This window comes from Nuphar pumila, chromosome 5, assembly GCF_984573655.1.
Source record: "Nuphar pumila chromosome 5, dmNupPumi1.hap1.1, whole genome shotgun sequence".
NCBI lineage: Eukaryota > Viridiplantae > Streptophyta > Magnoliopsida > Nymphaeales > Nymphaeaceae > Nuphar > Nuphar pumila.
This window is the reverse complement of record NC_143253.1, coordinates 11,740,601-11,757,004: the sequence shown is the minus strand read 5'-3', so window position 1 is coordinate 11,757,004 and position 16,404 is coordinate 11,740,601. Positions and strand designations below refer to the sequence as shown.

The 16,404-nt window shown below is 41.7% G+C and overlaps 1 protein-coding gene across 1 annotated transcript in view; it reads left to right on the top strand.

Moving 5' to 3' along the window:
• The first annotated feature begins 671 nt into the window (after positions 1 to 671).
• The window catches only part of LOC149836793 (P-loop containing nucleoside triphosphate hydrolases superfamily protein), an 80,617-nt gene continuing 64,884 nt past the window's right edge, over positions 672 to 16,404 (top strand). The window contains exons 1-4 of the mRNA XM_090005585.1: positions 672 to 1,410; positions 1,766 to 2,254; positions 2,837 to 2,896; positions 3,224 to 3,640. Coding sequence (XP_089861711.1) covers positions 778 to 1,410; positions 1,766 to 2,254; positions 2,837 to 2,896; positions 3,224 to 3,640 — 1,599 coding nt within the window. The 5' untranslated portion in view covers positions 672 to 777. The remainder of the gene's footprint in view (positions 1,411 to 1,765; positions 2,255 to 2,836; positions 2,897 to 3,223; positions 3,641 to 16,404) is intronic.

Here is a 16,404-nt window from a genome sequence, read left to right as displayed (position 1 = left end):
AAAATTTAAAAATGTGCGATTTTTTAAATACTTGAAAATTTAGGTGTTAGTTTTTAAATAGCTTTTTTTTTTCAGCTCTCTCTCTCTCTCATGAAAAAGTTGGGTGCCCAAGTTACCTCTCATTTTTTTCACAATCCCTTTTCTCTCTCTGTATTTTAACGTGCTGTCCTAAGATTCTTGATGATGGTATGCACGTAATATTTTTTTTGTCTTTTGAAGTTCAATATTTTTCGTATCTCGGGGAGGACCCGAAGTTTGGACTTCCAGTTCCAGATATGTCCCAACTCCCAAGATCCAGAAACTCTGACCAATATGACGAAATTAGCCTCACCTAAAAGCGCTCCTTACTGCATACACCCATGCAACAGACGTGCGTTATTTTCAAAGCTGTTTTGTTTTTCATAAACCACATTTTCCTGCAACAACCTTCCCAACCAATCCAGCGAAAAAAACGCTGTTTTTCAAAGAGGCGAAGTCCGAGCGAACCTCTCTGGATTTTGTCTCTTATACCCCGAACGACCTCAGCAGTTTCCAGTAAAGCCAGGCCCATTGGTCAAACTACAATCGGATCCACTATACACACACATTAAAAGAAAAAACGGTAGCTCTCATTGTGTTTATTGTTTAACCAAACTTGGTCCTCCGCTCCCTTCCTTTTCTTTCTTCTGCAGAAAAACAAATTAAAGTGAACGGTAAAGGAGGGGAGGCCATATCGACCATTGATCCTTTTGGTATCTTCTTGGGGATCTCCGATTGCCCTCCCCCCATACCCCAGCAATGGCGGTCACCATCCCTAACCCCGTCATTGTGAGCAAAGGCATGACAGACCATTGCAAGATGCGAAGATCCATCTCCGATCCTCAGATACACTCCTCGCTGGCTACCAACAACTGGGCATCATCGCCTTCGCCGAGCGAGACCCACTTGAAAAGCTCGTCCACCTCGCTGAGATCGCTAGGGTTCCTCCCGCTCCATATTGCCGGTTCGGTTCTCACCAACACGGTTCGGTTATTCGTGGAGAAGCCTGAGGAAGGGATCGCGGATGCGGAGGAGGTGCCGGAGGCGAGAAAGAGGCCGGAGAGGGTGAATTGGATCGAGAGGTTGCTGGAGCTGAGGAGGGATTGGAAGGGCCGGAAGGAGGAGGAGGTGGTGGAGGGGGAGACTAAGGATGGAAGGAAGGGGCGGTCTGCTGTTGAAGAAAATGTGGAGGCGCACGATGGAGGAGATTCCTGTCATGATGGATGCTGTTGCGTGGGTTCGGATGCGGAGTTGGAGGGCGGACCAGCAGATGACGAGCACGACGCGGAGTCGTTCTCGATGTTCCTCGTTCGAGCCACGTTGGAGGAAACAGAGTCTTTGGCTCAGTTGGCTTCTCTCTGTTACCAGGCTTATACCATCCTGGAAATCAAGGTAACAACTCTTCGCCTTAGTCAGCGGGTGGGAATTAAGGAGAAGAAGATGCTCTCGCAAGGGTTCTGTTACCAAAAATTTCAGTAGGTTGTCTAATTGGTTAAGATGATTATGAGTTTAATTCTCTCTGAAATCAAACGCGCGAGAAGCATGAAGATGCAATGAGGGACGCTGGGACTGGTTCAGTCTCTCAAGTTCTACCAATATAGAATGGGTCCGATTAAGGCTTGATCCTAATGGGTTTCTTGTCATGGAAAGAAGAAAAACGTAGAATGTTGCATCTCATTGATTTAGTTTGGTGTATTTCCGTAATAGAGGGCGTATTGTGATCTTTTTTTTTCTCTCTCTTTTGCAGAGAGAGGAACTGTGGAGGAGCCACAGGCTGAGCTACGTTACCTCTTCCCTGGAAAAGAAGGCCCATGCCAAAGCCAAAGCAAAGAAGGACGGAGACGCAGGAAACGGGGAGGCTCAGAACGAATCGGCGATACGCGCGCAGTGTGGGACGAAGAGGGCGACTCGGCCATCGGTGGCGTACCAGATCGCCGCGGCAGCTGCTTCGTACGTTCGGGCGAGGACGATGAGCTTGGTTCCCTTCGGGTCCGGGGCCCACCGGGACGTGGGCCAGGCTTGTGGTTGTCAAGGGGGGTTTCCGAACCCTGGGCCCTCCAACTCCAAGTCGGAGATGGCCGCTTACGTGGCAGCATCGACGGTGACGGCGGTGGTGGCAGCAGAGGAGGAGGCGAAGAAGAAGGCGGCCAAGGATCTGCGGTCTCTGCACTCGTCGCCGTGCGAGTGGTTCATCTGCGACGACCCCGCCACGCTCACTCGCTGTTTCGTCATTCAGGTGAAGCCCCCATCTTTCCAGTTACCATTGATCCAAATGGTAAATGCATCTCTAAGATCCAACCTGATCTTTTCACGATTGAACCGGAGGTGAACTGGTCCCAAGTTCCAACCCTGACGATGGCTGCAATGCTGGCTGGAGGCGAAGGAGTCGGCCTGAATCAGCCGATTCGAAGCGATGCGGTTTTTCACCATTCTTTTTTTTTTTTTTGGAAAATCAGTTGAATGGAAGGAATCAGCCCAAAATCGGCCGATTAAGATCGAATGGGGTTCTCGCCGAATTCTGCTGAATCAAATTTTTATCATAATTATAATATTTGTTGGCTATTTGATGGATTAGGCATTAAATGCATATTTTAGAATTTGATTCGAACCAAGTCATCACTTTATTTTTGTGTTTTCATAAAGTTTCTCTGGTTTTATTTTTTTTATTTTAAGTTTTTTAAAATAAACATTTTGAAAAGGCCTATTTACTTATTTAGGACGATTTGATTCGATTCGATTCGATTCTGAGATGGCTGATTCTTTGAATCATTTTTTGAAAAACGAATTCTGATATCTGACGACATTGGGTACGTGACAGGGATCGGACTCATTGTTGTCGTGGCAGGCCAACCTCCTCTTCGAGCCTACAACATTCGAGGTATGTTACTGCTGACTCAGGACTCAGGACCGAAAAACTCTGACTTGGTCCAAATAAAATCGAATCATTTTAAATCCATCTATTCGAACAAATTGATTCTTTTTAAATTGAAAAAAAACACATATAGGTAGTTCAGACCCGATTCGGTCCGTATTGGGACGATTCAACCTGCATGCAGCTGAATCGGCTCATCCAGTAGGGGGCTGAATCATCTCTGAAATCGAACAACGACAGATTCGATTCCATTTTGATAACACTATTGAGTATTGACGCTTTAGCTAGCAAGTGACTCTTTTATTAACTCCGTGTCCATGAAAAAATGAAAAGGGAATGGACGTTTTGGTTCATCGAGGGATCTATGAAGCTGCAAAGGGAATATACGACCAATTTCTGCCGGAAGTAATGGAGTACCAAAGACAGCACGGCAACAAAGCAAGATTCCGATTCACAGGCCACTCCTTGGGGGGAAGCCTCTCTTTGCTGGTCAGCCTCATGCTGCTCGAGAGGGAAGTAGTTGCCCCGTCGTCTCTGCTGCCTGTCGTCACCTTTGGCGCTCCCTTCGTCTTCTGTGGTGGGAACCGAGTGCTGCACAAGCTGGGCTTGACCGATTCTTACGTGCATTCGGTCATGATGCACAGGGACATCGTCCCGCGAGCCTTCTCTTGCCGATACCCTGACCGTGTGGCGGTACTTCTCAGACGTCTCAGCGCCAGTTTCCGGCACCACCCTTGTCTCAGTGCGAACGTAAGTAAAATCCCATCATATTATTATTATTATTATTAGTTTTTTTTTTTGACAAGGAAAACCATCCCCAAGAACCGGGTCACTTAATGGGCCCGCGCCTCTGTGAGGTAAAACTCTGGATCGAGGACACGACCACCCAGCTTTAAGCGCCCAACCAGGGATGGCAGTTGACTGAGGGGGGTGGGAAACGGGCCCCGCTTGCCCCATTTGAACCGTGGATGAAGAAGGGCATGAAACGGGGATGGACTTAGGCTTTCCCCCGCCCCATCTAAGGGATGACAATAGATCAAAGGGAAATGGGGCCCCGCCTCACCCTCATTTGGACCGGTGATGGAGGCGGTGGTGGAGGTTAAAATCCATCCCTGTACCGATGAGGCGGGGATGGAGGTTCTGATTTTGAGATGGGGTGGGGGTGGAGACCTTGTCCCCCGCCCCGGTCCACTGCCATCCCTAGCCTCAAATGTGATAAAGCCGGGCAGCCACCATGCTCCAGCGTGATTCGTTCCTGGCTCCATGATCAGGTGCCATCACATGGCACACTTTGAGTATGCCTTTGCACCTGGCTACCCTCAATCTTTGGATGACAGTCTGTACGAAAAGCAGATGGAGGACAGCCAGGTTCAGAGAGGCACATTGTGCCATGTAATGCCACCTGGCTCCCTTTATTGATAGCTTTCTTCGACTGTTATTTGTTTAACAATCTCATATCTTAATGCTGGTTGGTATAGCTTTGATTGAATGGCTTTTGTGGGGCCTTATGTATTTCTATTTGTGGGTGTGATATAATTTATCTGTGAGTAGATATGATCACACATTCACATGAACACGTGCAGTTTCGTTGAAAATCTTTCTAAATCTCTTCTCTTTTGTTCCTGTGGGTTGTGTACTGTCTTGTTAGGATCACTCATCACCTAACTTTCAATCTCCAGCAATTAATTCTTTCTACCTTTCAATATAGAAAGAATTTGGTGGTGGTGATCGGTAGTTTTTAATTTCTTAAAATAAAAGGATTCTTTCTAGCATCAATAAAGTTTTATTATTCCTCTTTTCAAAAAAATAAAGTTTTATTATTCCTCTTTTCAAAAAAATAAAGCTTTATTATTCCTCTTTTCAAAAAAATAAAGTTTTATTGTTCTGCACAAGAAAGAAAATTTTCTAAATTTATTCAATTTAACATTATGTAAGTTTTCTTTTAATTTGCTTTGTGGATTTTTTATGTGGCTTAATCCAAGATAAGTCAGTTTATCTTGATTTAGTCCATACATTATGTTTAAACTTTAATCTAACCAAGTCAGGAAAGGTATAAGTCGGACTAATGTAGGTCTACTCGACATTCTTATGGGGAATGTTCATTCGATTTGTTGTTGCTTTTCTTGTGAGACATTTACATGTGTTTGCGACTGTTTTTATGAGACATTTACATGTGTTTTGAAGATTATGAAAAGCAAGAGGATGGACTAATTGATGACACTTTTTCCTTTTTCCTCTACATGAGGTTCATGCATAGTTTGAGAGGGGCATGGTTGCATAAACTAGAGATCGATTTAAGCTGCTTCCTGTATCTTGGGGATAGGTCGCCAAGACCCCATTTGCACCACGACAAGTTGGGGACTAAATCCATCATTCCAAGTGAACTCTAATTTTCCTGACAACATATGGGCGTGATGACTATTGGATAGCTCATGTGCAAAAAACTTGAGTGGGCAAACACCCCTTAGGTAGCTTTGAGTGATTTATTATCAATCCATTCTATTGACGGTCCATTGTTTTACATGATCTAAATATGGTTTGATCCAAATCAGCATCAAATGGTCTGATTTTTTCTCTGTGGTCATTATGTTACTGACAATACCAACCATCTTGCACAAATTAGACACTGGCCATGTTCTCTGGCGACCCTATTATGCTGCTCAAATAAAGAGAATTTTCCTCTTTCTATCACTTTTATATCATTAATAATATATGACTAGCACTCATATTTTTTTCTGTGTTCATTTTTTTGGACTGCAGAAATTGTTATATACTCCAATAGGCGACTTGCTCATCCTTCAGCCAGATGAAACTCTCTCTCCACCTCACCCCTTGCTTCCATATGGAAGCGCCCTTTATAAGCTTCGGGCAGCTCTTGGGCGTAGGCAGTTTGCAAGTGCCTTGCGTGCTTTCCTCAATTCACCACACCCCCTGGAGATTCTTAGTGACCCCAAGGCTTATGGATCAGAAGGATCCATACTCAGGGATCATGAGTCTGCTAATTACTTGAAAGCAGTCAATGACATTGTACAGCAGCAGAAGCAAACGCGTAGGTTGTTGTTGAGGGAGCAAGAGAAGCATGATTTGTGGCCTCTCCTAAGACCTTGCTCGCTTAGTCTGCCATTGTCTTTGCCACAGTCCAGTGAGGTTGCCGTTGGAGTGGAGGCTCTGTAGTTATCGGGCACCTTATCGGTGCCATTCCTTTCTTACTTTCATTTGTTCATAAGGAAGGCATGATCGCTCAAAGTAACATGTTTTGGCATTAATGTAATAGGACATGTTTGATCAAGTCGATTAACATGTATGTTAAGATGCCATGTCCTTATATCACACAAAGCTGTACCTAGTTGAGAATGGATTACTGATTTGTCATTCATTGTGGATCATATGCGACTCAAGGGCTCTTAAACTGAGGCTTTTCGTCTTCCCCATAATGTCGCCTTGGGATCGCATATCTTTGGGGCACAAACATTGTTTTTTGCTAGTCCAAGGGAAGACCACTCCCCGCACATTGGCTGGCTTTCGGTTGGTAAAGCCCTTGAGATCCTTCTTGCCCATGGAGGACTGCACTCAGCTTCGACCTTGCCGCAAAGGATGCACGTTAGTGCACGTCACCGTGTGTTGGGACGTTGCAAGTTCGAACCCCAAATGGTATGGTTGTATGACTGGTAGGGGTCTGCCTAACCCCAGTTTTCTCTGTCAAAAAAAGAGGCACCATGTGGGTTTCAAACGCATGACGTCCTCTCAAGTTTCCCCTATCACGAGTGGAGTCCTTGTGGGTGATTTTTAGTGAGATCTAAAAATCAAGCTATATGTAAAACCAACCAAGGAGATCGTCATGTGGGGGCAGGTGAAAAAAAAGGGGATAAGGGAAGACGGTGAAACCGCCTTCCCTATAATCATAGGGGGGTGAGGATAAACCTCACCCCCCACGATCGATGGGTGAGGGTGAGGGTGAGGGTGAGGTTTATCCTTACCCACCATGAGGGCCCTATAAAGAGCCCTCACGGTGAGCCCTCCACTCATCGACAAACAAAGAGCGAGAGAAGGTGAGAGGAAAATCGAGAAAGTTGCAAAAAGGGGGGAGGATTATCGGAACCACTGCCTACAATAGCAGGTATGCCATTCTTTTTTTTTAGCGATTAGAGGGCCAGTAGCCATGGTTGTGGGCGAGTTGCAGGAAAAAGAAAAAGAAAAAAAAATCAATTTGTGCCACCGAGAGAGAGGGGGGCAGCCCCAGCTACTGACCCCTCTACAATAGAGAGGGAGAGGGTCAACTTTGATTACCAGCCCCTCTGCAACAGAGAGGGAGGGTGAGGGCCAATTGTGGTTGTCCCCCCCCCCTCTTTTTACCTATTATTTAAGACTGGCTTTGTCTCTGTATGACCCAAACTGAACCAGGTAAAAAGTAATAATTATTATTATTTTGGATCGAACTGGTCCGAACAGAATCAGATCGACTCAGTCAGACCAAACCCATCTGAGTGTAAATCAGACTAAGTCGGGTTTGACTGGGTCTCGATTCTCTATTTGGATCAAGTCTGATCTGGACCAGAACGAATCTGGGTTCAGTTTGATCCAGTCAGTCTGGATTGAACCAAATTGAACTAGATCAAGACAAAAATGGGTCTAGATCTAGTTTGACGGTTCTGAATTCGGATAAGAGAGGGATTCAGATCCAACTAATGGTTGGATGGATCAGTTATGGATCTAGATCGGAATTGGGTCTGGATCTAGTCTAACAGTTTAAGATCCAGATTAAAAATATATCTGGATCCAGTTTGTGATTAATTACGAATTTTGAGAATCCAATTATGTTTTTGAACTAAATCCAGATGGGTTATGACTAGATTCAATAGACTTAGCACTGTAAGCTCAAACCAAACCAATTTTGAGTTAGGTCAAATCATAAGAGTTGAAATAACCAAATTATCCTTGTGTATACCCAAGATTCAATTAAGTAAATGGGCATAACTTTGTACTCTAAACTCGAAATTGAGTGAGGTTTACTGCATCGAACTCGTATTGAAGAGGCAAATCTTTTTGTCTTCTGTCTATGGTTAAATTAGGGCCACAAAAATTGAGGTCTAACAAGTCAACTCTGGAGGAATATTTTGACAATTTTGTCAAAATATAAAAAAGTTATGTGTATTAATATGAATATGCTTATGTGATGATCAAATCCTATTATTAGAGTCTCTTGAGACTCGATTGTGACCATAACACATCATTCGTATTCGAGGTAAGGGATATTATAAGTAATCTTAGTTATGAATAAATGATTTTGTGTTGTATGTTATTATTGATGTTGTGTATTAGCATGATTAGAAACATAGCTCTTGAGTGTGAGCATGATATGCATAAAATGACCATGCATTGCAATGAGATGATTATACACACACATTGGTCATGATATATTATGCATATTAGAAAGAGATTGTTTTTGTGATAGTATATTTATGTTATAATTTGTAAATAACATGCATTGTGATGAGATTGTGATTAGACTTGAGTCTCTTTATTCTAGTCATGTCATATGAATTTTACATTAAGATTAGCATGCATAACCCCTTAAATCTCAAAAGTAGTGACTTATAGAAAGGGCTACTTGGTCCGCGGTAAGAGTACAACCACCATAGAGAGTGGGTCATCGGTGACTTAATGATGTAGAGAGTTGACATTGTTGCATGCTTAGTATGATATAAGTGTGAACCCTAATGTCATTCTGAGATTGATAGTGAAATCTATCGTGATCATTTCACGATATCACTCGTGAGAGAACGAGTGAAATATGAACTTGAGAATATGGTTCAATGTAATGAACTTAAAATATTACTTAAGGTTACATACACACAATATTTAGGACTTTAGACAATCATTATTGGTTGATAGTCATTATGGCTAGGATGTAGCATGAACCATGTCGAGATTGAGTTTGAGCTTGACCTTTCGACTAGCTACCGGTGGGGTCCTCTTGTTGTTTCACTGTAGTGCATGGTGGTCCGAGGATCACTAAGAGTGTATGGTGGTCCAGGGATCACTGTAGTGTATGGTAGTCCAGGGATCACTTTATGAAAGAAATTGAGTTATTAGAAAAAGAATGAAAAAAAATTAGCCATGTTTTTTCTATGTAAACTCTGTATGTTTTTTCTCTGGGAAGTAATACCAACCGAACTTGAACTCTCGAGGTCCAAAATCAGGGTATTACAAAATAGTATCAAAGCTAGGTTCACACGAAAAAGGTTCATCACGTTAGTGATTAGTTTGTTTTGTAATTAGAAATGGCTAGTGAGCACGATAATTACAGAGACCCTAGGGAGCAAGAACCTTCTGAGTTGTCGGTTGTAGGGAGAGAAGAGTTCATCACTACAATGGTGATGGTTACTAGAGTCATACCAAGCATGACTCAAATAGTGAGAGAGTTGACACTACGACTCCCACTGATTTATATTATAGTTGGAAAAATAGATTCATGTCGATAGGATGACCTTGACACTACTTAGAAGCGATGACCACAGTGTTATGAGCGACAGCCACAGCCCTACGGGTGAGGGACTCACCAGTCCTACTGTAAGAGAGCTTGGTCAGTGCATGGGCAGACGATAAGGGACTAGATGACGGCTCGAGGAAGAGTCACAAGGAGAGCATTCTCTAGCGTGAACTCTGCATCTCGGGGAGGGTCTAGAATGATTAGGGTATGACATATGTCTTGAACCAGCTATGTGGCTGCCATGAGCACAACCAATCTAAGAGTTTTAAAGAGTTTCTTGCTGAAAAAACTAGGTGAGTGGTAATTCAAACCTCAGGGGCAGCATGGCACGCTGCACAAGTGAATGGAAGCGACCCAAGACTAGCACAAGGATGAGCAACATCAGAAAGTTTGGGGGAAGGAGGCGAGGATAAAGATCTCACTCTTATGCCTGCCTCACCTACCTACACTCCCGCTTTACCCCCATACAATATGTATATTGTTCATATGCCTGAAGATCCTACTGTTGATCCCGCATCACCTATTTATACTTCTGCTTCGCCCCCATACAACATGAATGCTCTTCCTATGCCTCACTCATAGCAGACACAAAGGAGTTGATGGAGAGAAGCGAGTTTCAGATGGATTAAGGAGTGATATGATATCGCATTTAGGAATGCTTAGTTTTATTTGGTCTAGTTTGGTTATATATTATTTTACTTTATTTTTTCTTTATGTATACTGGGATGATTAATGAAATGAAATGATTTTAACTAAATGAGTATCATAATTGCATGCATATGATAGAATTTGTGTGTGAATACTTATTCAAATAATGATAAATCAATTATATGATAATTTCAATGCAACATATATGGCTACTCAAAGGAGAACGTCCTATCTATCTAAGAACATTGTAGCCGCCAAACAGGAGATAGGGCAACTTGATGCAGTGACTAGTGATAGAGAGCACCTTGGCGGACCATTCCGGAGGGTGCCTTCATCATCTCGCACCTCGGGAGGTATACCAGTTCAGAGAACGCCCTCATCTTTTTGTACTTCTGAGAGACATACTCCACACAGTGGTGAAGAAGAGAGTATAGAGATCTCACAAGAATCGTTGATGGGTAGTTTAGAAAGAAAAGGCACGTGGATACCTCCTAAGTATACTACAAATCGTATCTTGTACAAGCTCTTACAAACCACCCGAGCTCAACAAGGTCAACCTCAAATGATCATTTCAGGCATCACCTTTTAGGCTGAAAGGTTCAAGAATATGTAGCTTTCACTTTTCAATGGCACTCATGATGGCATCACAACAGAGAATTTGCTCATGCAAGTGAAAAAAACTTTAAATGTCATTCAGTGTTTGGAGGATCAGAGAGTATGGATTGTAGTGTCAAACTTAACGAGCGATACAAAACACTGGTGGAGGACCATCCGAGACATTTTAGAGCAGGATACCTATTTGTTATGTTCTTCCTTTATGAGAAGGTTTTACCGACAATTCTTTTTGAAGTGTTAGAGGATGGAGGAGGAGAAAAAATTCAGGAAGCTGAAGCAAGAAGATATGACTGTAGCCCAGTATACGACCCGATTTAACTCTCTTTCCTATTTTGTCAAGTCCTTAGTGGCGAATGAGAAAGAGAAGTGCAGATGCTTTGAGAGATGCTTGAGACCCAAAATTTTGAGATTGGTAGGGCTACAACAAATAAATAAATACAGTCGGCTTGTGCACTATGCTTCAAGGTATGAATTTTGAGAGTTGAGGATGAAGAAGAAGACCCAAGAAAAGGAAAAGCCCAAGACTGAAGAAAAGGCCAAACATAATGGCAGTGATGTGGCTAAGTCCTCTCGAAGGAAGTTTCAGTATAAAGAAAAGTTTCAGCGAGAGCACAAGAGGCACTAAGGAGGTCAGACCAGTGGTCAGATCCAAGGTAAGCAAGTCAAGAATGCAGGAGGCCAACAAGCTAAGAGAAATAAAACTTAGAAGTTGGCCCACTCGGACAGTTCATGCAGGACTTGTGGTCTTCAAAAGCACAAAGGCAGGTGCGACCTAAGGAATGTCAAGTGCTTCAACTGGCAGAAGATGGGTCACTATGCCAATGATTACTCACAGCTTGATCGGAGAAATAGTGTAACCCTAAAGAAGAAGTCTGCAGTACCAGGTCAAGCTTTTACAGCCGCTCTTCAAGAAGCCCTTGTCAGACCTGAGGTGGTTGAAGGTACACTCTTTATTTCTAATATTTTAGTGCATGTGTTGTTTGACTCTAGAGCTACACGTAGTTTTAACACCTCAACTTTTGAAAAATGGTTATCATTTATACCTTCACGATTGATTGCTTCTTACTTGATAGAAACACCCATAGGTGAGTCCACCATAATGGACACTGTGTACAATAATTATGTTGTAAAAATAGAGAATCGTAAGTTGCCTATGAACTTGTTGCAACTCGATTTCAAGGATATAGACGTTGTCCTAGTTATGGACTGGTTGTCGGGCTACCATGCCATAATTGATTATAGAAAGAAGTGTGTTAGTTTTTAAAACTCCCATACTCCAACTTTCATATATCAGAGTGTTAGGAAACTATCCAGGCCAATGATCATATAATGTTTGAAGGCCAATAAATACATTCAAGAATAATGCATTGGATTTCTAGCTTACATGAAGATCGACGGGAGAAAGAACCTCACCATTTCAGATATGAACATAGTTAAAAAATATGTGAATATTTTCGGAGAAACTACTAGGTCTCTCTCTTGATTAAGAAATTAAGTTTCAGATCGATCTCAAGGAGCAACTGCAAGAATTATCGAAAAAAGATTTTATACGACCATCGATATCTCCTTGGGGTGCTCTAATTCTGTTCATAAAAAAAAAGGATGGATCATTATGAATGTGTATAGATTATCGACGATTGAATGCAGTAACCATCAAGAATAAATATTCATTACCATAGATTGATGACTTATTCGATCAACTTCAAGGAGCTACATGCTTCTCAAAGTTGGATCTGTGATCGGGTTATCATCAATTAAAAATTAAGGAAGAAGATGTGGTTAAGACAACTTTTTGGTCAAGATACAACCATTACGAGCTTTTAGTCATGCCTTTTGGTTTGACTAATGCACAAGCAACTTTCATGGACATGATGAACCGAGTTTTTAGACCATATTTGGATAAGTTCATGGTAATATTTGTTGATAACATTCTTATTTATTCGACCACGAGGAAGCAACACGAGGAGCACCTGAGGATAGTTCTGCAGACACTCAGAGAACATTGGCTCTATGCCAAAATTTTAAAGTGTGCATTTTGGTTGGATGAAGTATCATTCTTTGGTCATATTGTATCTAAAGAGAAAATTATGGTAGACCCTACAAAGATTGAAGCAGTCACCAATTGGCCTAGACCCAAGAATCCTATAGAGATTCACAGTTTCTTGGGATTGGCTGAGAACTATCGGTGATTTATGAAATGATTTTCTATGTTGGCAGCTCTAATGACAAAACTCACTAAAAAAACATAAAGTTCAAGTGGAATGACAAGTGTGAGCGGAGTTTCAGGATATAAAGAAGTGTTTGACCACTGCTTCAGTTGTGGTCTTACCTTATGGATTTGGAGGCTTCATTATTTACAGTAATGCTTTTCATAAGGGATTGAGTTGCGTTCTGATGCAGTATGGTAAGGTGATTGCTTATGCATCTCGCCCACTGAAAACACATGAAGTTAACTATCTAACGCATGACTTGGAGCTAACAACGGTTATATTCGCCCTTAAGATATGGAGACACTACCTGCATGATAAACAATTTAAAATTTTTACTAACTATCAAAGCCTCAAATATTCATTTTCACAGATAAACTTGAACTTGAGACAAAGAAGATGACTTGAACTTTTAAAAGATTATGACTTCGAGCTGAAATATCACTCGAAAAAGGAAAATGTAGTCGCTAACGCTCTTAGTAGAAAGTCAGGAACATTAGCCAGACTCATAAATTGGGATTTGTTTTCTTTAATCATATATCAGAAAGCAGAAGCTCGATGCTTACCAGGTCGATTATTGTTTGTGCAAACCATGTTGAGGTCAGAATTGCGGGAGCAAATTAAAGAAAAGCAACCCTTAGATCTGGAGTTAGCCCAAGTTAGAAAGATAATTTTTTAAACTGATGAGTCAGACTTTAAGGTTGATGATCAGAGTCTCCTCATATTTCGCCATAGAGTGTGCATTCCTAAGGACGATCAACTCAGAAATCAGTTTTTGGGTGAGGAACACCACTCTAGATATGTTATTCACCCTAATAGTACCAAAATGTATAGAGACCTGAAAGATATATTTTGGTGGAGCGAAATGAAGAGAGACATTATTGAGTTTATATAAGCAAATGTCTGGTGTACCAACAAGTGAAGATTAAGCACCAACGACTCGAAGGACTACTATAACTACTTCTCATACCTGAATGAAAATGGGCAGATGCTACTTTGGACTTTGTCTCAGGACTTTCAAAGACCAAGAATGGAATGAATTCAATATGGGTGATTATAGGTAGGCTAACTAAGTCAGCTCACTTATTAGCTTGTAAGACAGACTCATACTTATGACCAGTTGACCCAACCTTTTATCAAAAAGATAGTCAGACTTAATGAAATACCCGATTCAATTGTTTCAGATAGAGACTTCAAGTTTACGTCATGATTCTGGTCAAATTTTTAAGAATTAATGGGGACACAATTAAAAATGAGCACGACCCTCAGACAGATGGAGAGTCAAAGTGAACCATTTAGACCCTGAAAGACATGCTGCAAGCATGTACTTTAGAGTAAATTGACTTATGGAATGACATCATACCTCTGATGGAGTTTGCCTAAAACAATAGCTTTCAGGCAAACATAGGCATGGCTCTATTTGAGGCATTGTACGGTCGACGGTGTCGAACACCCTTGTGTTGGGATGAGGTCAGAGAAAGAAGATTGATAGACCCTGAATTGGTGCAGTGTATGATAGATCAAGTCAAATTTATTTGAGAGCATCTTTTGGCAGTGCAAAGTCGACAAAAAAGTTATGTGAACCAAAGACATCATTAGAATTTGAGCAAGGTGATCATGTGTATTCTAAGATATATCCCTTTAAGAAAGTGATGTGCTTTGGTCGGAAGAGAAAATTGAGTACAAGATATATTGGGCCATTTGAAATACTCGTGAGAGTTGGTCAGACAGCATACTGATTGGCCTTGCAACTTTCTTTATCCATAATTCACAACGTATTTCATTTCTCTATTTTGTGGAAGTATATTTCTCATCCCTTCTATATATTGGATGCAATCGAGTCAGTATTAGAAATCCAGAATGACCTAAGCATGAGTGAAAAACCCATAGAAATCTTAGATGCGAAAGTGAAAAATATATATCACTGGTATTAGTCAGATGGAGTCATCACAACAAAATTAAGGCCACATGAAAGTGTGAATCAGGTATCCGTGCATAATTTTTATAATTATTTTCAGGTAAGATTCGAGACGAATCTTCTTTTAAGGGAATTAGAATTGTAAAACCACCCGACGAGATTGTCGTGTGGAGGCAAGCAAAAAAAAAAGGGGATAAGAGAAGATGGTTCCCCCCATTTACGGGAACCGCCTTCCCTATAATCGCAGAGGGGTGAGGATAAACCTCACCCCCCATGATCGATGGGTGGGGGTGAGGTTTATCCTCACCTACCATGAGGGAGGGCCCTATAAAGAGCCCTCATGGTGAGCCCTCCACTCATCGACAAACAAAGAGCAAGAGAAGGTGAGAGGAAAATCGAGAAAGTTGCAGAGAGAGGGGGAGGCTTATCGGAACTGCCACCGGCTATACCAGGTATACCATTCTTGCTTCTTCTTCTTGTTTTTGGGTGATTAGAGGGCCGACGGCCATGGCTGCCGGAGAATTATAGGAAAAAAGAAAAAAAATCCAACCATGCTAGAGAGAGAGAGAGAGACGACTCCGACTATCTGCCCCTCTACAACAGAGAGGGAGAGATAGAGGGTCAGCTCTAGTTGTCGACCCTTTTGTAGCAGAGAGGGAGGGTGATGGACGAACCCTCCTTTTCACCTATTATTTAAGACTAGGTTGGTGTGGGTGCAATCCAGACCGAACCAGGCAGTCTGGGTCGCACCCAGACCAAGCCAGGTAAAATAATAATTATTATTATTATTTCAAACCAAAGCGGTTCAGACTGAATCGGTCTGACTCGGTCATGCCGAATTGAATCAACTCAATCAGACCGAATTGGTCTGGGTGTGAACCAAACCGAGTCGGGTCTTACTGGGTCTCGATTCTTTGTTTGGATCCGATATGATATGGACTAGACTGAATTTGGGTCTAGTTCAATCCAATCAGTCTGGACCGAACCAAATTGAACTGGATCCAGATAAAACTAGGTCTGGATCCAGTCTAACAGTTCTAAATTCGGATCATAGCAGGATTCAGATCCAACCGATGGCTGGATGGATCCGTTTTGGATCTAAATCAAAACTGGGCTGGATTCAGTCTGACTGTTTTAGATCCAGATCAGAAATAGATTTGGATTCAGATTGTGATTAATTACGAATTTTGAGAATCCAATTGAGTTTTTGAACCAAACCCAGATGGGTTATGACTAGATTCAGTAAACCTAATACTCTAATCTCAGACCAAACCGATTTTGAGCTAGGATGAGTCAGGTCAAATCATACGAGTTGAAATGACTAAATTACCCTTGTGTGTACCCAAGATCCGATTAAGTAAAATGGGCATAACTTTGTACTCTGAACTTAGAATTGAGTGAGGTTTGGTGCGTTGGACTCTTATCATAAATGTGAATTTCTTTGTCCTCTATTTATGGTTGAATCAGAGGCACAAAAGTTGAGATCTAACGAGTCAATTTTGGAGGGGTATTTTGATAATTTTGTTAAAATATAAAGAAGTTATGTATATTATTGCAGATATGCATGTGTGATGATCAGATCCTATTATTAGAGCCTCTTAAGACTAGATTGTGACCAAAGCACATCATTCATATT